This window comes from Mesocricetus auratus, unplaced genomic scaffold (genome assembly GCF_017639785.1).
Source record: "Mesocricetus auratus isolate SY011 unplaced genomic scaffold, BCM_Maur_2.0 Super-Scaffold_100027, whole genome shotgun sequence".
NCBI lineage: Eukaryota > Metazoa > Chordata > Mammalia > Rodentia > Cricetidae > Mesocricetus > Mesocricetus auratus.
Genome location: NW_024429208.1, coordinates 7,977,287 through 7,999,686, shown reverse-complemented (window position 1 = coordinate 7,999,686; position 22,400 = coordinate 7,977,287). Strand labels below are relative to the sequence as shown.

Here is a 22,400-nt window from a genome sequence, read left to right as displayed (position 1 = left end):
CCAACACCATCACCCCAGCTCCCTCCAACACCATCACCCCAGCTCCCTCCAACACCATCCCCATAACAACACCCACCCCAGCTAACTCCAAACACCATTACCCCAGCTTACTCCAACAGCGTCACCATCACAACACCCACCCCAACTCCCTCCAACACCATCAACCCAGCTCACTCCAACACCATCCCCATAACAACACCCACCTCAGCTCACTCCCGTTGTCTTCCAGGGTTCCCAGAAGCATTTCTTATTCCCAACTTGCCTTCCTCGTATTTTTGTTTTATTTTAAGAAGTTTGGATAGCTATTGGGGCCGGTGCATCAGACACCTTTCCAGTCCCACTCAGCCTTCCATCTGGAGAGCTGCCCATTTTGGGGAAAGAATTAATTTTGGGTGAAACTGCAGGTTGCTTCTAGGGTCCTTAGAAAGTGAGCAGAGCACCGGGCAGTGGTGGCGCACGCCTTTAATCCCAGCACTCGGGAGGCAGAGGTAGGCGGATCTCTGTGAGTTTGAGGCTGAGCTGGACTGACAGCCTCCAAAACAATACAGAGAAACCCTGTCTCATAAAAACAAAAAAACAAAAACAAAAAAAAACAAAAAACAAAAAAGAAAAGAAAAAAAGAAAGTGAGCAGGGCAGGGAGGCACTATGAGACACTCCCTCCTGCTTTTGGACTAGGCCTGCAGCAGGCTCTGAGGGTCGGGGAGGGTGGTAATTCTGCCAGTGCCTTGAGTCACCAGAACATTCCTGTGGTTCAGTGGGTGGGAAGGAGGTACAGCCACCTGTCTCACAGGCTGTCCCTGTGTCTGTCACAGCTCCTGTGTACACACCTCACCTCCTCTGCCCCACCTGGCCGTGTCCAGTACGGTCCTCACACTCTGCAATCACCAGGAGCAAGTGGCTGCCAAGAACAAACTTCCGAACTCAGCACCACCCTTCCAGATCCTCAACGGTGGTTTGGACACTTGTCCCAAGTATTTTTCTGGCTCTTGGGAAGAACTTCAGTCCTTCTTGTCAGCTGCAGGTTTGAATGCTAAGCTTGTTCCCTAACACCCACCCTGACCCAGAAGAGTTTCTCTTACAGTCCAGAGGCATTTTTTCCTGCCCCTCTTGGTAGAAAGTGTTTGCATTCCCAGAAGGCTATTCGTATGTCAAATAAAGGTTTCAGGAAGGCAAGGGTTTGTTCTAGTCTCCTGCGCAGGACTTTAGAAAACCAGGCTAAAACTGAAAACTCAAGTTCTACCTCACCAAGCTAAAGCTAAGCTCCTATCTTACCTGAGTACTCAGGAAAAGGAGATGACAGCCACATTTCCCCAGCAGGCCAGCATCACTGGCTTGCCGAAGAAGTTTCCTCGGGTCAAGTCCTGACCAGGAAAAGCAACATAAGGTACCCAGTACCTCAAATCCCACCTTTTCCCAGTTTCTGTCCCTTGAAGTCTGTAGAGCGCTCCTCTGTCACAGTCATGCATGTTCTTAAACTGCATCCGTTTCCAAATCTCTGTCTTTCTGCTTGTGGTGATTTTGCCCTCTGGCACCCATGTGCACCTGCTGGGATATCATTGGCTGATGCCTCCATGTTCAGTGCACCCAAGAGTAGGGGGCCTGTGGTAACAGCAGATGTTAACCCTGCTCAGCGTTGAACTCGCTAACTCCATGGTGACTCCCCAGCAGTGGTCTCTCAGACTCCTGTGTTCTGATGGTGGGGATCCCAGCTGCTCCTGGGAGGGCTACAAAAGTCCCTGCCCAGGGAGTTTTGAGCTGGGCTTCCACTGACTCCTTTTCTAGTGTCTGAGGAGCTAGTGGTGTGTAGAGGAGGGAGCCATGTTCCAGAAGGCTCCATGGTTCCTGGCTGCCCCTGCCTGGGTGACTTTTCACACTTTTGAAGCCAGGGACTGAGCCACAGAAGCACCTCTGAGTCAGGACCTCGGGAAGTGTCTCCACCACTGGAGAAGCCAAACTGAGGTTCCATCTCCAGGGCACGCGCCCTGAGGGTCTGTATCCCAGAGAGGTGACTGTCCCCTGGCGCTCACACTTCTCCACTGTACACACCACATCCCTTCTCTGGACTCTGGGCAGAACCCCACCTCTGCCAGCAACCAGACTTCTTTAGTTTGTACTCCGTGTGACGTCCTTTGAAAATGGTGATAAAATGGCATGATGCCTTTATGAGTTTGCACAGCTCAGTTACGCAGTCTTCACTGTACAGTCCCCCAACCCCCACAACCCTTCCATCTCCCCAAGCTGCGACTTTGTCCCATTAACCACAAGCTCCCCAGTCCCCAACACTCCCCATCTCAATTCCTTCCACAGCTCTTCCTCACTGACACAGGTAGCCTTGTCCTATGATAACTGGCCCATTTCACTGAGCACAGTGTCTTCAGGGTCCCCCTTTATTGCCGAGTGTGGCTGCACTCCATTCCTTTCTAAGGCTGATTAACACTCCTTTCCATGGAGCTTCCGTACCATGGCTTTTCACTCATGTGACGGTGGCCCCTGGGGTTGCCTCCACCTTTTGGCTGTTATGAGCAGTGTATGCCGAGTTTGGAAGTATGGATGTGTTTAGGGTGCAGACCCAGACAGAGAATTGCCAGGCTCCATGTGATCTCTGTTTTCCCCACAGCCTCCCTGCTGCTTCTTAACTTCTGTGTCCTTGATAGTGGCCATCCTGTGGGTGTGAGGTAGTTTCTTATGACCGTGATTTTTCACTTCATTGGTGACCAGTGCTGCTGAACATATTTTCCCGTGCCTATTGGTCAGTCATATGTCTTTTGTGGGTTTTTGGGGGGGTTGTTTATTCAAGTCCATAGCCTATTTTGTAAATTCTTTATGAATTTTAGGATAGGTTTTTCCTTTCTTTCAACAGTACTGTTGAACTTTTAGTAAGTATGCCATTGAACCTATATATTGATTTGGGTAGCATTAATGCCTGGGCAGTGTTAAGTCTTCTAATTAAATGCCTATAATCCCAGTGTTTGGAGGATGAGGCAGGGGGATTACAGGTTTAAGGCCAGTTTGGACTACGTAGCAAGATGCTGTCTTGAAAACCTTCCAAGGCACGAATGTAGGGTGTCTTTCCACATCTTGAATTTCTTTAATCAACATTTTGTAGTTTCTGGTGTAAATCTTCCACCTCCTCCTGAATTCCTAAGTATTTTACTCATTTTGATACAATCACATATGTAATCATTTCTTAGCTTCCCTTTCAGCTTGCTCGCTGTAGATGCATAGCAATGCAGCTGGTGTTTGCATGCTGTGTCCTGAAGCGTCACTCCATTCATCTGCCGCTTTTGATCAGGTGTTTTGGCCCTGCAGTTTCCTGTATGTAACGGAGCTGCTTTGCTTTACAGCTGATGTGTTTGTGTGGAATGTATGCCAGTGATATGGTATGTGATAAGGTACACGGATGCTGATGTGCTGGATGCGCATGCATGAATATGCATGACCTGTGACTACAGGAGATACATGTATGTATATGTGTGACACATTTGTGCAGTGGGTATACAGTCAGGGTGCATGTATCTGATGGCTGCCTTAGGGCTTTCTGTGGGTTAAGGCAGGGTCCTGGCTGCCCAGCAGGGCTAACACACCCATTGGAAGTTCCTGCTATACAAAAGACAAGGGAATTAGTTGGACTCGAGGCCCCTAGCCTCATGGCAAGGGTATTTGTAGATGTGTTTCTTGTGTTCAGCAGCCAACAAGACTGGGGACATATTTAAGCTGCTGGGCAATTTCTCTGCTTCTCAACATCTCATCTCCTTTACCCATCAGAGAATCCAGCCTCATCTGACCCTCCTCCCCAAGGCCGGGGTCTAGGCCAGCTGCTGGTACCGGCTCCATTCCACAGTGCAGCACTGTCCCTTCCTATGCAGTAGAAACCTGAAGCTCATAGAGAGGAGATGGCCTGGAGAGCCGGAGGCTGTGTCCAGATTCAGCTACCAACCCTGTTCTCTGCCTTCGCTCTCACCTTTGGGTAGGAGGAATGCACTGTACACCACAGAGGACCGTCCTGGGTATTTACAAGTGATGGAGGCCGATAGGGACCTGTTGGTACGTGGACTTGGCTCCTGCCCTATGATGACCATGTATACTCAGGCGTCAGGTTGTGGTCGGCAAGGGTAACTGCTCAAGCCTCTGGATACAAAGCATGCCCACAACATACTCACTTCACAGAACTATTTCAAGAACACCAGTTATTTGATGCCTAAGGACTTGACCTGATGAGACCATGTGTTGCCAGCATGCCCCTTTCTGGTTCTCATTTTTGAGTCTGGAATGTGTTAAAGGATTCCAGAGTCAAGTCCCCTCCCAGAATTTGCAGCATCCCCTGTCTTTCCTGCCCCTCCCCAAGAACCCTGGTGGCCTGTGCCCTTCACCCCTCCCCCCACTTTCTAAGAAGGCTGATCTCTGAGAAGCACTCCACGCCCACATGTTTCCACTACAGGCACCTGTCAGGGCAACTCAGGGCACAGTGTTGACATCTGGGTGGAGTCGCCCACGCCGGACATCCCTCAAATAGCTGGGTAGTCATGCCTTTATCCTCTGCGTCAGCCTTACCAAACAGCTTAGCACTAACTTAACCAGCCGCTCAGTGGCCATGGGCAGCCGATTCACCAAGGTAAAACACACACCTGTCCCTCCACATGCTCAGGGACTGGGAAACAAACCATTTTCTCACAATTTCACCAAGAGAGACAGCCCTGACACAGCAAACCAGCCAGTTTCGCCCTTTGCTCGAGGGTTCAGCTTCGCTCACGGCTGCTCCTCACAGCCCGTTTTCAGAACCCTTCTCTGCAGGGGCCATTCCACCAGCCAGACCTCCACCATCCAGCCTCTGGCCTCAGTTCTTGTGAAATGAGGCGAACAGTGGACCAGGATCCCAGAGGATGGCAAGAGTCTCATGACAGTTGCCACTGTTGGTTCAGGATCAACTCAAGGATGATCCATTTAGATGCAAAAGTTGGCTTTAAATTCTGGCTTACCAAAAGGGCTAGGGGAGGCCACTATGAGCCACCCTAGGGCTGACAGCCTCGGGAAGCAGCTCCCCCACTTTGGGACCATGAAACTGAAGCCTGCTGCCACCAAGCTTTATCAGCTTCCCAGGCTCTCAGTTGTCCTGTTATGCATTGACCCTGTCAGGGACTCCCCCGTGATCCTCCACCCTAAGCCACAACCTCCCGGATACCCTCTCCCTCAACCCCTGCTCCTGGCTGCCCCCTCTCCTAGTCTTCCCTTCCTACACCCGGCTTAGGGTGCTTGGGCCATTCCAGTTCTGGCTCCCTGACCCTCAGCTGTTCCTCACACTCCCTGCTTTGTACCTGCCAGGAGACCCCGATGCCAGCCCTCTCAAAACCCCGGAAGAGACACTGGGGCCCAGTACATCCTCTCAGCTACCTTTCCCGATCAGTGGACGTGGGCCCCTCCTGACGTCCATTCTTGGGCCCTGCTCCTTCCCCAAGGCCATCAGCTCCATGCTTCCTCAGTTCTGGCCGGCTCTCTGCATTGCAGCCTCCTGTGTTCATCGTCCACTCACTTTAACCCCTTCTCGTCCAGGGAGTCCACGTCTATCGGCGTGGGTCAGTCCTTGGAGTGCTAGCTGCAGGGCCAGTCTCCTCCAGGACACCCACAGGCCCCTTGCTGCTGTCCCAGCACACCTTCCTACGCAGCTCCCTGTGTGAATGGACACCGTGTACCCAGAACTGGCCTCTAACGTCCGTCCTTCTGCTTTTACCTCTGGGTATCTGTGCTAGTTTAAATGTAATCGGCCCCCAGAAGCTCAGCGGGAGCAGCACAATTAGGAGGTGTGGCTTTGTTGGAGTATGTGTGGCCTTGTTGAAGGAAGTGTGTCACTGTGGGTGCGAGCTTTGAGGTTTCCTTTGCTCAAGATACTGCCCAGGATCGCAGTTCACTTCCTTTTGCTTTCTGATCATGCCTGCCTGCCTGTCACCGCTCTCCCTGTCACGATGACAATGGACTGAACCTCTGAAATTGTTAAACGTTTTCCTTTGTAAGAGTTGCTGTGGTCATGGTGTCTCTTCACAGCAATAGAAACCCTAACTACGACAGCATCAGACACATGGCTTTCAAGGTCACGGTCTACCTACCAGACCTCCCACTGTCTGGTGAGCCTAGGTTCTCTCCCTTCCCAGCTCTTTCCCTGTCCCAAGCCAGGAGCCATACACAGAGTCCCTTGAGCCCCTGTTGCCACCCTGGTCCCAACTCAGCTCTCCATGGCCACCTGGGCCATGCTTCCCATGCTGTCTTCTGTGTTGACGTGTCAGTGCTGGGAAGCAAGGCAGGCCTCCTGTATCTAAGCGGGCTTGGCCTCTGAGCCATTATCACCAGCTGACCTTTGCTTCAGATACATCTTGGGGGGTGGGGTGGGAATGAGACAGGGCTTCTGCCCTGGCTGTTCCAGATACCTTTAAATACTTTTATTTTGACAAGTCCCACATTTACAAGATTACTGTGAGGACACTGAGAATTTCCTTAGACTCCCACCAGTGTTCCTGTTGTTATACCCGTGTCTACACTGGTGATAAAGAAAAGACCAGAGCCACATGCATTGCTATTCTCTGAAGTCTTTGCCTTAGTCTGATCTCAGGTGCTCTCCCAGGTCCTCCTCCCACCCAGGATCCCTTTCAGGAAGGAAACTGACGTTTAGTTCTTCTGTCTCCTCGGACTGAGTCGAACTTTTTCCCCTTTGTTCTTCAGCCAGAGTGTGCCTGATGTTTTCTCAGGGGTGGAGGGAGCCTAGGTTGCCAGGAAGAAGTCCACACAGACCAGGGGCCATCTTCATGACATCATCCAATCACACACCACCTGTCCAACTCACCGTTGTGATCCTGCCTTGGATCACCTGGCTGGTTCTTGCAGCGTACAGGGCCCCCTCCCCGGTGCCCCTGTGGAGGAAGGGAACCTGCTACACCACATTAAGGGTGGGAATCCGTTCGCCCTCTTCAGGACACGGTCTCTGCATCGTCTGTGGTTATCTAGCAACTGCTGATTTATAGTCGTATAGCCTCGTGGGCGCCTGCTTTATGCTTTGGGCCATCGCCCCGTGTTCCTGTATTTTATTGACGAAATGGCAGATGAGGTGGCAGCAGCAGTGACCACCAGCAGCTCCTCCGGTTTCTCCCGAGCTCCTGGCCCGTCTACCTGCATGGCAGTCACCCACAGAGGCTTTGTGTCTCGCCAGGCTCAGTCCTAAGGTTGTACCCTAGTTCGAGTCACTCTAACGTCCCTTGCTCTAGCACATGTCACTCATCTCGTGCCCTGGCTCCTCTCTCCACTGCAGCCAACCTCTCTCCTGCCAGGCTCCCCTCTCTCCCTTTCTAACCACAGTCCTTCCGTCTCCGAGCTTGGGCCGCACCAGGCTTGCTCCCGCGGCAGACCTTTGCTAGATACCTCCTGCCATGAAGGCTTTCCCACGGGGTTCCTGCAGGTCTCCTGCTACCCTCTGCATGCAGAAGCCTCCTGTCCTGGCTCCCCCAGTGGCTCAAGCCTGCGGACTCCTCTCACCCGGCCCACGCCTCTCTGCTTTACAGCTTGTTTCACTCTGAACTTCTCTCTTACCAAGTACCTGACGGACACAGTCTAAAGAGGGATTCAGTTCGTCATGGCCAGAGAGGTATGCCAGACAGATCAAGATCATGGAAGTCAAGGAAGACGAGGGCTAGAAAGCAGGGCTGGGGAGATGGCCCAGTAGGTGAGCATAAGGGACCTGGGTTTAGATACCCAGAACCCACGTAAAAAGCTAAGCATGCTGGCAGGAGCCTGTAAGCCCAGTGCTGGGGGTAGAGGTGGAGACAGGCAGATCCCTGCAGTTCATCGGCCGGTCATCCTGGCCAAATAGATGAGTGCCAGGTTCAGTGAGAGCCTGTCTCAAAAAATAGTGTGGGAACAATCAAGGAAGACATCCAGTAGCTACCTGTGGCCTCCCCCCCCCACATGTGTATGCATCTATACTAAGTTCATTTGGCACAAAGGGATCATGGGGACAAGAGACAGACGTCCCCAAGGATGTGCCCTAATCAGCTTCTTCCTCCAGTTAGGTCCTACTGAAGTTTGTGCCATCTACCAACTGGGATCCAAACATTCATCACATAGGTGTAGGGGCATATTCACTTCAAGGGGCACACTTCTCTTACTCCTCATCATAGTTTAGCTTTGTAAGTTTAGTTAGTTACCTCTTTGTCTTTGGAGACAGCTAAGGAACACACCTGCTATTCCGTTAACTGATGAAGGGGCAGATTCGAGATTTACCATTTGTGCTGGTGAGCCATCATAAAGGCAAGTTCCACAAAGAAAGTCGGGTTAGGGACCAGACAGTGGTGGTGCATGCCTTTAATTCCAGCACTTGGGAGCAAAGGTGGGAGGATCTCTGAGAGTTCAAGACCTGCCTGGTCCACATGACCCCTGAAGAGACACGTACACTAGCCACTGGTTTTCAGGGGATGGAGTGTTATGGTGAACAGTACCACAAGCCATGAGCAGACCTGCGAATGAGGAGAGTACTCCAGCTTCCTCAACAAACACATGAAAAAAAACAGATGTAGGAGATCTGGTGGTCATGTGCAGCCCTGGGTACAACCCGGACCCCAGGCTTCTAGTGAAGTCAGACTGCCAATGAACAAAAGCCACAGTGGTGATACCCTGTGTGTGTACGCATCAAGCTCTCGTGTGGCAGAGAATTATCAGCCCTTCTTCTGGAAGTGATCATGGTATTGGGATTATTCTAGAAGGAATTTACATCAAGAGATGCTTCAGCCCAGTGATCATTGAAATGAAGGAACTGTGGGTGTAGCGGGGTCGGTGTTTGGATTACTGGGGAGAGAACGCTGGCCCTTGGCCTGTGTTAGAGGTTGCAGGTGAGGTGGGTACAGTGTTGTTGCTCTATGCTTCTCTATGATAATGCAAGACAATTTCCTAATAGAAAGGTAAAAATCAGGGCTGGAGAGATGGCTCCACCAGTAGAACGCTCCACTGTGCAAGCATGAGGACTTAGATCCCAGCACCCGTGTGGAAAGCCATGCACCGCTCTAGCCCCGGTGCTGGGGAGGAGATGGGGATTGCTGAGGTGTTGCCTGGCCTGGTTCCAGGTTCTGAGAGAGTCTGTCTCAAAGGAACAAGGCAGAGAATTACAGCACAGGATGCCCCAGGGCTCCCTCTGGCCTCTTGCCCTTGAACACATATGTATGCACACAGCACACACAGGTATGAAAAAGAAAGTTAAGAATCAGTTCCTAAAGACAAAATGAGAACAGGCGGGGTTGGCTCCTCTGATTCTAGCCCCATGTAGCTCTCAGAATAGAAAGGTTTCCTGCTCTGGCAGGCAACAGGCCCTGGAAGTACAGCAGGATGGAGGCACAGGCATGGGGCGGGGCCTGCCATACATGAGATCTAAGGCTGGCGTGAGCCCAGCCTCCGTCTGTGATGGATTGGGCCAGCAGCCACCAGGTCTGGGCTGGGTGAGCTTTTGTTACAGAGCCACCTGGCTCAGCTGGGCACATTAGGCTACAAAATCTGACCCAGGTGTTCCTATGGAGGCCTCCTTAGGTCAAATTTAACTTGAGCCAATCCAGTCCATAGGTAGATCACTCAAATAACAATCATCTATTTGTCTGGGAAGGTATTTTAAATTTGAGTCATTAAGGACTTCTGTAACTTCAAGAGAGTGCACATTACTTGAGCCCCAGAGGTACCTCAAGAAAGACAGCCAGGCAGGAAGGCTTAAAAATAAGCGTGGGAATGAAAAAGGCTCAGCAAACCCTGGAGCTTCAGAACCCGTGTGAGGGTGACGCAGCACCTCAGCTTCCTGAGCTAATTACGTTTGTGGGTGTTTCTGCCGGTCCAGGCTGTTCAGACGCTGGAAAGGTTCAGAAGAGCCGCTCACCCGGCAGTGATCACGGCTGAGAGGATTTAGTGACATCAAGCCAGTTCAGGCAGCTCTGTGTCTTTGCCCCCTTCATTCCTGCACGAAGCCCAGTAAACCACACACTGCAAAGACAAAGGGATGCGCATCCCAACTCATGTTTCTTCGTCACTTTTCCCAGTGCCATCAATCCGTTGATCTTCCTGGTTAAGTCTCCCCTGGGCCTTGTGGCTTGAGATAGGGTCTTTGTTTCTCTCCACTGAAGGGACAGCAGGCAGCAGTCAAGATGAGGAACCTTGTGGATAGGATGCTGGGCGTCGGGGGCGGAGCTTCTCCCAGGTTCTTGCTACTCTGGGATTGGGGGACAGTGGCATCTTTACGAGGGTGAAGGACACAGCCTAGCCCAGTACTGACTGTCTATCAGCTTACCAGCACAATGCCCACATACAGCCCGCAGAGGGGAAGGAGAAGGAGGAGGGGGAGAGGGAGGGTTGGGCCATAGTGCTGAGACTCCAGGACAGAGATGCCAGCTATGGGCAATGGCGTCAGACAGCTCTCCCTGCACAAACAGAGACCCACAGGGGTGAGACGGAATGTTCCCACCACAGCCAGGACGCTGGGTGCGGCTGCCCTGCTTGGCTGCCTTTTTTGTTTATTTATTTGTTTAAGTTTTTCTTCTTTGAGTACAGAAGTGACATTGAGGAAGGAGTGTTCTGTGGCTGCCAACCACAGCCTAGGTAAATGCTCTGGAGCCTGCTTGCCCTTCCATCTGAATTTCATTTGGAGTACCATTCTGTGTGTGTGTGTGTGTGTGTGTGTGTGAGTGTGAGAGAGAACATGTATGTGTATGTGAGAGACAGAACGTGTGTGTGTGTGTGTGTGTGTGTGAGATAGGGGGAGAGAGCATGTATGTGTGTGTGAGCATGTGTGTGTGAGAGAGAGAGAGAACATGTATGTGTATGTGAGAGAGAGAGAGAACATGTGTGTGTGTGATAGAGAGGGGGGAGAGAGCATGTATGTGTGTGTGAGCATGTGTGAGAGCATGTATGTGTGCAAGTGTGCATGTGTGTGTGTGTGATAGAGGGGGGAGAGAGCATGTATGTGTGTGTGAGCATGTGTGAGAGCATGTGTATGTGCAAGTGTGCATGTGTGTGTAAGAGAGAGAACATGTGTGTGTATGTGTGAGAGAGAGAACGTGTGTGCGTGTGTGTGTGTGTGCGTGCGCGTGCGTGTGCGTGTGCGTGTGCGTGTGCGTGTGTGTGTGTGTGTGTGTGTGTGTGTGTGTGGTGGGGTGTTTAACCTGTGTGGGTGCACGTGGAGGCCAGAGACTAATGCCAAGGATGTCTTCCTTGATAGCTTCTCCACACTGGTTTTTTCAGGTCTGCACATGGGCCTGCAGCTTGTGGCTCTTGCTGCCACACCAGGCTTTTATGTTGGTGTTGGGTATCTGAACTCAGGTCCTCAGGCAAGCACTTCACCCACCAACCTGTCTTCTCAGCCCTTTGTTTTTAAGTGTCTTTACTGAGGTAGAATTTATATGCCATAAAAGTCACCTGTTTTTGATGTATTGCTTGGTGAATTTTGTAAACAGACTGAGCCACGAAGCCCCACCTAACCTACTTTAGAACAGTCACCCTCCAGAGTGATCCTCTGTGCTGTCTGCAGCTAATCCCCATTCCTGCCCTGCCCCTGGCAACCATCAGTGCTGCTTCCGGCTCCTGAAACTTGCCTGCTCTGAACATTCACGGACAGTGACCTCCATGTCTGGGTTCTTCCGTGGAGCGGGACATCCTGGGGCTTGTCTACCCTCTGCAGGGGTCACTGCTTCAGTCCTGTGTGGCTAGTATCACCATTGTGTGGGAGCCAGGGATGTCTCTCCACTCAGCAGCCAATGGTCACTCAGGTCCTCATGCTTTCTGGCCACTGTAAATGAGGCTGCTCCACCTTTCTGGGACATTTTTGAGCTGATCTTTAAGTGGGCATGCTTTCCTTTCTCTTAGGTAGATATTGGGACCTAATGACCTTAATTGAAAGTATATTTTGGTGGTAGATCATGATGTCCTTTGCAAGAACATGCTGTAGTTAATCCCCTGTCTCTCCTAATAGTGGGCATCATTGTTCTGCTTATCTCTTAGCAAGGCTACAGTCATTTACTTTGGACTATATCACGTTAGATGGTTGGATGAGTAGAGGGAGAGATGGCTGGATGGGTGGGAGGTGGGTGGATGGATGGATTGTTGGGTGGGTGGATGGGTGGATTGTTGGGTGGGTGGGTGGATGGATTGTTGGGTGGGTGGATGGGTGGATGGGTGAGTAGATGGATTGTTGGGTGGGTGGGTGGATGGATTGTTGGGTGGGTGGGGTGGATTGTTGGGTGGGTAGATGATTTGTTGGGGTGGGGGGTGGATGAGGGATGCATAGATGGATGAGTATGATGGGTGTGTAGAGGGATGTATGGATGGAAGAGCAGATGGACGGAGTTGTGGGTAGACATGTGATGAGTTAGCTGAGTGATGTGTCTCAGGAGTGGGTATATATTGAGTGATTGTTTAATCATGCTCTACACATGAAGAATTTTAAAAGTAAAATGTGGGTAGAATGCTGCCAGTGTTTCCATCATAGGGGACACTCTGAGCTTGTTCTGCATGTCCTACAGAGGGAGTGCTGAGCCCAGTCATCTGCTACCAGCAGTAAGGAACACAAGGGTAAGCCAGGACACAGTGGGGTGTGGTGTCTGTCAGCTCCACCCTGGACAGGTGAGGGTGGGGAGGCTCTAAGTCCCTCTTGGGAGTTCACCTGAGAGCAATCCAGTGACAGATGTCTTACAGAGTTGTCCAGGGTTCAGGACTGGCTGTGCTTGAGAAGATTGGAGTGCATTTCCAGAAGAAGAGGAGGAGGGGCAGAGGAGGAGGAGGAGGGGGAGGAGGAGGAGGAGCCGCCAATGTGGGCCTCAGGGTCCCTGAGCCTATATGACATCTTGTTCTGACACCTGAGCACTGGCTCCTTCCTAGAAGCCATGCCTGCCCTCCCTATCTGTGCTGCTGCTAGGTGTAAGTTCCTGAATTTAGTGTATGTCAAGGTGCCCTCAACAACGAAACTCATCAGCCTCCCAACCATATGGGTTCTGTGCACGGGAGCCCTGTGAGCACCTCTGTATACAGGGGGCCTGAAGCCCACGGAGGCTGGGAAGACAGGCAGAGAACAGTCGGCCCTCAGGTCTGCCATGCACCACACTTGAGTGTGGCCGCCCTTGTGGCTTTAGTGTGCAGCTCTGGCGATGCTCTCCCGGACTGGTGATCCAGCAGGCTCGTCCAGGTGCACCGAGTTTTGAGGACCAGTAGGAGAGGAGCAAATAGGAAGAGAATAGGATAGGAGGGAAGAGGTGAAGGGATGCACCTGGGGTGGCATTGGTGTTGCCCGTGGAATGATGGTTCCCGTGGCCCAGGGACAGAGGGTGCATCTGGCAGGAGCCAGGGCCAGTCTGGCAGGACCTAGCCTGGATAAGGGCAGGGCTCCCTGAAGAGACATGTTGGCCTCCCCAATTCCAAGTTCCATGCCCAGGTCTGCTGGGCATATTCAGGAAGAAGCTGCCAGGAGATGAGTAGGGCCAACACCCCAGAGGATAGGACCAGAAGGGGCTCTACATGTGCCAGGCGCAGGTACAGAGATGGATCCAGCCACGGGCACTGAATGCCAGACAGACACCGAGTTATGTCGCGTTTCAGGTTTACTGGGGACACCTGTTGCTGCTGACTGTTTCAGTGAATGACACCTGCTCCCAGCTGGCCCAGGGGATTTGAAGAGCTAAGCTGGACTTGTGAACTGAGCTTCCTTCCAGGTCTAAATCCTTTTCTGTCCCCGTGAGTAATCAGGCTGGAGACACGTGGTTTGCTGCGGGGATCAGTAGGAACAGAGCTACAATGCCTGTGTCCCCAAATTCATGTATTGAAATAAACCCTCACCCCGAGTTGAGGGTGGTGGCAGGTGGATCATGACAAGGTCATGAGGATGGAGCCCACATCCGTGGGGTTAGAGCCCTCGTAGAAGAGGCCTAGGAGCACCCACAGCTCAGCACCATGCGAGGACATGGAAGACACCATCTGCCGCCCAGGACAGGTCCTCCTGGGTGCCCGAGCCTGCTCCAACAGGGGGAAGGTCATTGGTCCCAGCCTCATTTCTTCTCCTGTCTCTCAGTTTACCTCCCTTAACGACTCCTCTGTGAAGCCTTGGAGCTGAGGTGAGAGGCCCTGAAGAGCCGCCATGCCTCAGCTGCTACTTCTCCCGTCAGTGCCAATGTCACCATGTCCCCGCCACACTGGCCTGTGCATGTCCTTCTGTGGATCCTCATACATCCCCGGTCTGGGCCTGACTGGCACCAACCCGCTGGTCCTCCCTTGTTCCTGTGCATCCTTCCTGCGATAAAGACTCATCTGGAAGGAAAGGCTCTGTGAACGTTCTCTACAGAGGAATGGCCCCTGGGGCTGACTCGGGGATTGTGGCACTGGCCTTCCTTCTGACTTGGTAGGGGATCTTTAACAGGGATCTTCACTTAGGCATGGGTGCTCTGGGGCTAGGCCCAAGCTGGCTCTCCTGGGTCCCAAGGAAAGCCCTTGTCAACATGGGAGTGGGACAGGACCTCGAGCCTGTCTGCCAAAGAGTAGGTTCCCCATCATCACAAAGAAGCCCCACCCCCAGGCACACCCATCCTCCCTGCTCACTGAGTGCTGTTCTTCGTGAGTCACAGGGCTCTCTGTGTGCCAGTGCCCTCGCCTCTGTCCTCCCAGAGGGTAGCCCCATCCCTGGTGGACGCTACCCCATGCGCATCCAAAGAGGACAGCTCAGGCCTCACCTCCTCCAGACTGGTTGGTCCTGAAGAGGCACACACCTCCTCCCGAGGACTAGTGACTCCAGCCCGTGTTGTGTTCCTTACCTGTCACAGCTGCCCTCACCCGGCTGCCCCCAGCCATGCTGTCCTTGACACAGGCGTAGTGAATCAGCACCTCGAGGCCTGTGCTCAGCTGGGACAGAGGGACTGGTGTTTGGGCTGAAGGGCCAGTGTCCTTGCTACAGGCTCCCAGTTGCTATAATAGTGTTTGCTTCTCCCAGTTCTTCCGGAAATGAGGGGCCAAGGAGAAGACACGGCCCCCCACCCAGGCTTCTACATCCATGTGGGACTGAGCCATCAGCTAGAAAAGCCTCCGTGTCTCCCAGGCCCCCATGACGACCATGTTTATTTCTAGAGTTGCACCATCTGGCTTTAAAGTTTATGTCTCTTGACGCTGCTTTGAGGGCTGTGATGTCACACGTGCTGAAAGAGTCTGCAATGAGGTCACTGACCCAGGGCTCCTTGGTGTGCAGACACCAGCTTCAGGAGTGCACGACCAAGATGATTTTCAACAGTGAGCCCGTGTTCTTGGCTCTGTGTAAACGAGCTTGCTGGCTCTCTCTGAGTATGAGGGCCCTAGACCCTGGCAGGAACACTGTAGGCCATTCCTGAGCACAAGACAGCCCCACTGTAGGTGCATACAAAGCTCTGGCTTCTTCTCTCTCCCCTGCAGCGTCAGACATCTAGAACACCTCCAGATACTGGTGGCAATTGATGTCCCCTTCAATGCCACCATAGTGCTGTGACCACTGATGCCAGCTTCTTAGGTAAACGATGAGACTTTTACCTAAGAGCTTTGGGGGAGCATGTTTATGTGGTGTCATGTGTATGTTTGAGTATATGGGCACACGTGTGTGGGGATGGGTGTCAGCGGGTATAACTCAATCGCTCCACTCTATGTACTCATTTGAACCCAGGGCTCAGGTCAGCTGTTCTAGCTAGCTGTCTTTCTCTGGGTGCCACTCCCCCTTCCCTGCCTCCTGAGTGCTAGGATTCACAGGTGGCCACCACACATGCGCAGCTTTTACACGGGCTCTGGAGCTATGCAATCCGGTCCTCATGCTTACACAACCTGCACTTTATCCTCTAAGCCAGTTCCCTCCCCTGGCCCCACCGACTTCTTTCTAGAACTGTCTCCACTGTGGACACGAGGGTGAGCTGTTTGGAGTCCCCTTTCAGAAGGAGAATTTGGGCAGTGGGCGTGGCTCAGTCCACAGAGGTGATGACACCTCCCTCTGTTCCTCCGTCTCGCTTAACTCTATATGGCCTCATTGTAGCCTCAGTGGCTGCCGTCCTGAGCCCAGTGACACCCCACAGGACGTTTGTCCTCAGGATGCCTGCGGCTTTCCCACTTTGTGTGCTGGCCTATGTCCCTTCCTCCTGGTCCTTCAGCTTGCTGGTGAGCTCATGTCCACCAGCTCCTGGTGTCCTTGATACCATTGTCATTACTGCTGGGATTCTTTCCAACCTGGGACCAAAGGCCACATGTCAGGGCCTCAGGGATCACACAAGAGACGACACAAGTGTGTATTTGTTGAGGGAGGGATGCTGGTTCTAATCTCTGGGATTTCTGACCCTGGAAATTCTCAAGTGTGCTCAGGAGCCCAAGGAGGCCAATAAAAGGGCCTTCTAAGTGACTGGGGGCTGGGAGGATGCCAGGTCAGGTGGGCTGGTGCTGGGCAGAGGCTGGCTGGCCTCCCTGCTGGAGAGGGTGACATGGCTGTGCTTCCTGCGGGGCCTGCTGGGCCTGTGGAGCCTTCCTCCAGCCTCTTATCTGCTCCTGGGCTCTTAGGTAAGGACACTTCCTGTGCATTCATCTCAGGCCATGAAGTCAGCGCTTGGCATATCTGGCCAGAGGACAGGGAAGGCTTCCTCTGTAGGGAGTGAAAAGGAACGTGGACTCCCCAGCTTCAGGAAGGAAAGCCCTGGCTTCCTGGTGAGAGGGAACAAACACAGGCCTTGACTCCAAACCCAGAGGAGCACGTCAGAGTCTGGCCGCCTGGGACACAGGCGGTTGGCTGGCTTGGTCCTGTGGCGGTACTTGCCAATGTCCCGACCTTAAGAGACAGGCCAGTGAACCCAGGGGATATGAAAAACTCAGGCTTTTCCTGGGGATCACCTGGAAGTCTTGTCCAAGCTGAGGTCCAGCCCTCCAGCCCAGATGCCTAGGCTGCCATGCCCAGCAGAGCCTGCTGGAGGCCTGGGTTCTCCTGCTGTGCGAGCACCATTCTCTCCTTGCCCTTCAGGTGTGGTTTTGCAGCTTTCTAGGCCCCCTCTGCAACGTCTCTCACTGGCAGGAGTCCAGAGAAGCCGCCTGCCACGTTTCCCCTTCTTCAGTAGCTGACCCTGACCTTGGGCATGAGCAGCCAGCCTTAGCCTCTGTCCCCTAGCTGTCCTCTATGGGCCCCTTGGTTTTCACCATTAGGGACGTACATGAGAACCTCTTGAAAAAGTCAGACACACTGCTTGTTAATGTCCCTTGAAGCTTCTGACAGATGGCAATTGGAGAAGTGGCCCAACTTCTCTCCTGTCCCCACATGGGTCAAACCTGAAGTGTGTCTATTTAGTGTCTCTGAGGCTCTGATGGGGGGCCTGGTCCTGTCCTTCCCTACTCCCTTCCTGGGGGGCAGGGGCATGGACAGGTATCTTCTCTATATAATCATGAACACCAACCCAGTTCTGTCCCGGGGATTGGGGTCCATTCTAGCAATTATGTGTTGTTTGTGCTCCAGCTGTGTCAGCTGTCCCTTTACTCACGAGTCTATGGGCACCTGAGGCCATTGTCATTCCGAGAGGATGGGGAGGACCTGCTTCTTGGACTGGCCACTGTGTATCTTTGGCTCCTAGGACTGTGGGCATAGGGCAGGGGAGATGGGGTGTGGTAGGGGGGTCTGTGCTCATGGCACCAAGCCAGCCAAGTGCTGGAGACGTTAGACAACACCTGGCCTCCCCAGCTCTGCCAGTCTGGTGGTTACATAAAACTCCTTATATAACCAGGGCAAAGGCGGAAAGCCCCATGCAAGTCAAAACATCCCCGCATGGGGCAGGAAGCCTAGATGGACAAACACATTCCGGAAAGTGGTGACCCACTGCTAAGGATCGCATGGCTAGTGCCAAGAAAGGGACAGGGCAAGCACCGGGAGAGAAAGTGGTTAGACAGGTACACACATGGGCAGAGGGATGCCGGAGACTGGCGGTCGCTGCAGCCTACAGGGGACAAGTCGGGCATGGCGTGTCCTGGGCTGAGGGGCTGGGCTGCTGGGATTTGCTATGCCCCCTGCTTCCATGTTGCTGTCCCAGCTCACGTCAGCCCAGTGGCTGGGGAAATCGTGTCCTGCAGCCTGCTGAGAAGGCAAGCTGTACCCTGTCCTTTCTGGCCCCTCCTACTGACTTGGTGGCCTTAAAGGGACATCAGGCTTCATGAGGCTGCACAGGAATGTGGCTCCAGGTTCCAGATCCTTTGTCCCACCCCTTCCCCCTGAGTCTTTGCCTCTCTCTTCTGAGAACTTGTCCTTTGATTTTGAATCCAGGATGTCCCAATATGAAAAGCCTTGGCAGAATCTCACCCATCCGCAAAGGTCCCTTTTCCAAATAAGCTCACATTTGTGGGTTTTGAAGGACATCTTTGTCATGAGAAGGTTCCCCTACCAGGACGTCCTGGCTGTTCCTATGAGCATATCAGGAACTGGATAAGTGCTGCTCAGGCCTGGGACATGGCCTGAGCAGAGGCTTAGGCTGCCACCCCTGCCTGGTGGGGATTGGATTTGGGGATGTGTGGGCCTCAGAGACAGTAATGATGGGAGTGTGGGGGGACCAAATGGATAAGAAGAGGATCCACGATCTGTGAAAACCAAGAGACTTAGTATATCTGTGCCTGGCCTTCTGGTACCTGCAGATACCCTCACCCCCCGCCACAAGGCTCCATTCCCATGGGTTCCCCTGAGCAGTTTATAGGACCCCAGGCATCAACCTGTCCAGCTACTATCCTGAAGAGGGAGAAACTGGGATCCAGAGGAGGGGTGTGTTGTTTGCCTCTGTGTTCTGGTAGCCACTCCCCTAGCCTTAGTGAGTGTCTAAAAGCAGCTCTCTCTCTAAGTCCATCTCCTAGACACAGGCTTGTCCATCCATCTGGCCCCACCCTGTCATTAGACACTGTGTGTCCTGTGCCTTCTCTGGGGCCCCAGTGAAGGTGCGGTACAAGCTCAGTGCTTTAAGTTCCTCTCAGGGTAGAATTTTAGCTGGAGTGATGCCAAAAGGTGACTTGGACCCTTTCAACTCACCTAGTCTACTCACCGGGAGGGCTTTGAGTAACTGCTTCCAGGGAGGTGCTCAGGCACACAGAAACAGGACCCCAGCAGGGGCCTCCCACTCTCCCCCTTCTGTGGCTGGCTGACTGGCTGGGAGCCTGGAAATGGTTATCTCCCACAGGTGGTTATCTGAGGAATGCTCCCAGAAATCCTGGAAATAACTCAAAAATCAGGAGTACTTACAGGATCTCTGGGACCAGTTGAACAGACTCCAAAAGGTACCCCTTATGTCTGCCACCATGGGTGTGGGACTCTAGGGTACCAGTCTTGAACAAGGAAATGAGAGGGAGCCCTCGTGTTACAAATGTCCTGGTGGTATGACTAGCAGACCTATTCATTCTCAAGTAGCACCCTCCTGTTGTCCTGTGCCCTGAAGTCCATCCCTGAACCCTCATCCTGGGCCACAGGCTCAGATGTCATGTGTTCTCCACCAGCTTGGTGCTGGGCCTGCTGCTTGCCCTGTCTCCTCCTGCCAGACTGCCTGCCTGGGACCTTGTGCATCTTATTCTCTATGTATGGATGCACAACCATTGGTCAGTACTTGAGTGTTCTGGCAATAACTTCTGCCAACATTCTGAACTTCTCGTCATTGGGTTTGGACCACTCAACCCTTATGTAATCACTGCCCAATGGACTCGGGTCCACTACTTGACCGTTTGCTTTTTTCCTGTTCCCTTGTTTAAATATTTCCTTGTGTTCCCTAATGGCCTTTGCCTAAGTCTCCTTTGTCTTTTTAGTGGTTTCTCGGAGATTGCATTGCACCAACCTTGACCTTTGAGGTCGTCTCAGTGTCTACTTGAATAAGTTTAAAAAAAACAACGCACTCAGACCTGTCAGAGGTGGTGTGTGTGTGTAACTGTTGTAGTCTAGATAATGGAATGCCATATCTCCACCCACTGCATTAAAGGCTTGTGTTGAAGGCTTGGATTCTAGCTGATGGGCTGTAGGAAAGCAATTGGATCATGAGTCCAAGGGGGGGGGACTAAGCTATTGCTCATGTTAATGGCAGAACTTTGTGTTATCCACTGGTGCTGGTTTTGCAAACACCCAGAATGCAAGGAGTTGTGGAGTCACGGAAACTTCCACTTAAACTTCAAAGTAAGGTCTTGGAGGACCTATGTGTGGCACAGAGTCCCTGTGAGGGTTGGGATCTCTGAGAGAGTTCTATGCTTGGAGCTGTAGGGATGACATCTGTGCTGAAAATGACATCCAGGGAGTTATGGATGGTAGGAACATGGCTTATCTACTGAAGAAAGTCATGGGCAGTAAGCAGAGCTGGCCCAGGAGAGAGAACTCATCAGGCAAGGCTGAGGAGATAAACCCAATGCAGTCTTCACTGTAGGATGAGCATGAGCCGTTGGGAGGCAGGGAGGATGTGTCCCTTGAATGTGAAGTGTCCTCAAAATTCACTCGTGTGGTAAGGGCTGCTTGGCAGTGATAGACTTCTAGATGGTAAATGGATTATGAGAGCTTCAGCTAGCTAGTGGGTGGATCTACCCATGGATTTATAGTTTGCTGGCAACATTGGAAGGGGGCCGGGCAGCAGATCGTTAAAAGGTTCTACCTTGTCCCAGATCCATTATTCACTCTCTTTCCTGTCTGCCTTGAGGTGGGTCTCTCTTGTCTGTCTCTCTCCACCACTTGCTCCTTTTCAGGATGTCTTGCCTCCCCACACACAGGCTTAGAAGCAACAGAGCAGCTGCCCATGGGTGGAAATCGCTGAGACCTTGGGTTCAAACAAACCATTCCTCCATTAAATTATATTCTCAGATACCCCGTCACAACATCAGAAAGTGACAACCATGTTTGCAAACACCGGAAGCCTCACTAGCTTTGTGTGCTGTTTCACCAGTTACGCACGTTTTAAGGAGTTTTTACATCAGTGTCAAAGCATCCCCCAGAGACATGGGCATACACCAACTCCTCTTTCTCCTCCTCCATTCCTAAAGGTCTCGGATGCTCAGAGGTAGTCTCCATCTGTCCTTTGGAAAGTCTCTGGTAGTGAAATCTCTTTGGGTTCTTTAATATGAGAATCTCCTCACTTGAAATCATCCCTGAGGGATTTCCCCTGGCCATGGATATATAAAATAGTTCATTAAAGGTGATCACTGTCTTCTGACCTCCACATTTTGTCTTTAATGATTTTATTTTTTATAATTTATTTAACTTTATTTTATATGCATTGGTGTGAAGGTATCAGATCCCCCTGGAACTGGAGTTACAGACAGTTGTGAGCTGCCATGTGGGTGCTAGGAATTGAACCTGGGTCCTCTGAAGAGCAGCCAGTGATCTTAACCGCTGAGCCATCTGTCTAGCCCCTAATGCTAGTATTTAATTTTTTCCATGCACATTGACTTTGTTCCTGGCTTCTCTTTAAGTCGGCAGAGCTGTAAGGATATATTTAGGTTATAGAAAGATTAGAAAGAAGGCAAGAGAATTCTCATGTGCTCTGCTCATGGTCCTGTTGGGCTTTGTTTTAGATGGGACATTTACCCAACTCATGAACCGTGATTAATGATGGTTAGGAGCTGGGTCCAGGAGCTTTGGGCCCACTCTTGGTGCCTTGCATCCTGTGGGTCTGGACACCACTGTAGCATTTCTCTGTCCTCCATGTCTTGCCCACTCCTCCCTCCTTCCCTAACCCTGACAATCACCATGTCTCCGTTTCCTTCCTGTTCATATGATAAAAATACTCTGAGAAAAAGGAAATTCAAGGGAGAGAGGATTTATTTTGGCTCACAGTTTCAGGGTACACAGTCCATCAAGCAGGGGAAGTCAAGGCAGCAGGAGTTTGAGGCAGATGATCACGTGGCATCCACAATCAGCAAACAGTGATGAGTGCGGCCACCACCCAGCTGCCTTTCTCTGTCCATCCAGGCCGGGATCCCAGCCAGGGAGTCATGTCCCCCAGTCTTCCCTACTCCAATAGCATAGTCAAGATGGTCCCCCATAAGCAGGCCAAGAGCCCATCTCCCGTGTGGTTCTAGATTCTGTTAAGGTGACAGTTGGCACACACCACCACATGCTGACCTCTCACTGTCTCAGTTTAGCTGTGTCCAGGATGTCGTGTAGTGAGAATCATAGGGTTGGTGCCATTTGAGCCTGCCTTCTCTTACATACTGACATGGGTCAAAGTCCCCTCTCCCTTTTTTTTTCTTTTCTTATGGTGCCAAGAATGGAATCCAGGGCCTTGGGCATGGGAGTCACAACTCCAGCTTTGCTTCATGCTTTTTTGTGGCTCCATGGCTTTTGATGAAACACAGGATCCAGAGCAGAAGAGGAAGGACCACGTCTAGAAAGCACACATGCCCACACCATGTGTGGAGTTCACGGAATGCA

General features: G+C 52.1%; 1 protein-coding gene and 1 long non-coding RNA gene across 4 annotated transcripts in view; both read left to right on the top strand.

Annotated features, from left to right (window-relative positions):
- LOC101829789 (heat shock transcription factor 2 binding protein) overlaps positions 1-1,112 on the top strand; it is a 109,072-nt gene extending 107,960 nt beyond the window's left edge. For 2 of the 3 annotated variants that reach the window (XM_021227493.2, XM_040732077.1), the window contains exon 9: positions 814-1,069. In XM_021227493.2, the coding sequence (XP_021083152.1) occupies positions 814-1,028 (215 nt within the window). In that variant the 3' untranslated portion in view covers positions 1,029-1,069. Of the gene's footprint in view, positions 1-813 lie in introns of all 3 variants that reach the window. The other variant, XM_040732079.1, reaches the window with a different exon arrangement.
- Positions 1,113-12,304: 11,192 nt separating this feature from the next.
- On the top strand, positions 12,305-15,146 carry LOC121134355. The gene is made up of 2 exons (XR_005871453.1): positions 12,305-12,574; positions 13,595-15,146. It is a non-coding gene; the product is annotated as an uncharacterized LOC121134355 (long non-coding RNA).
- Positions 15,147-22,400: the final 7,254 nt, after the last annotated feature.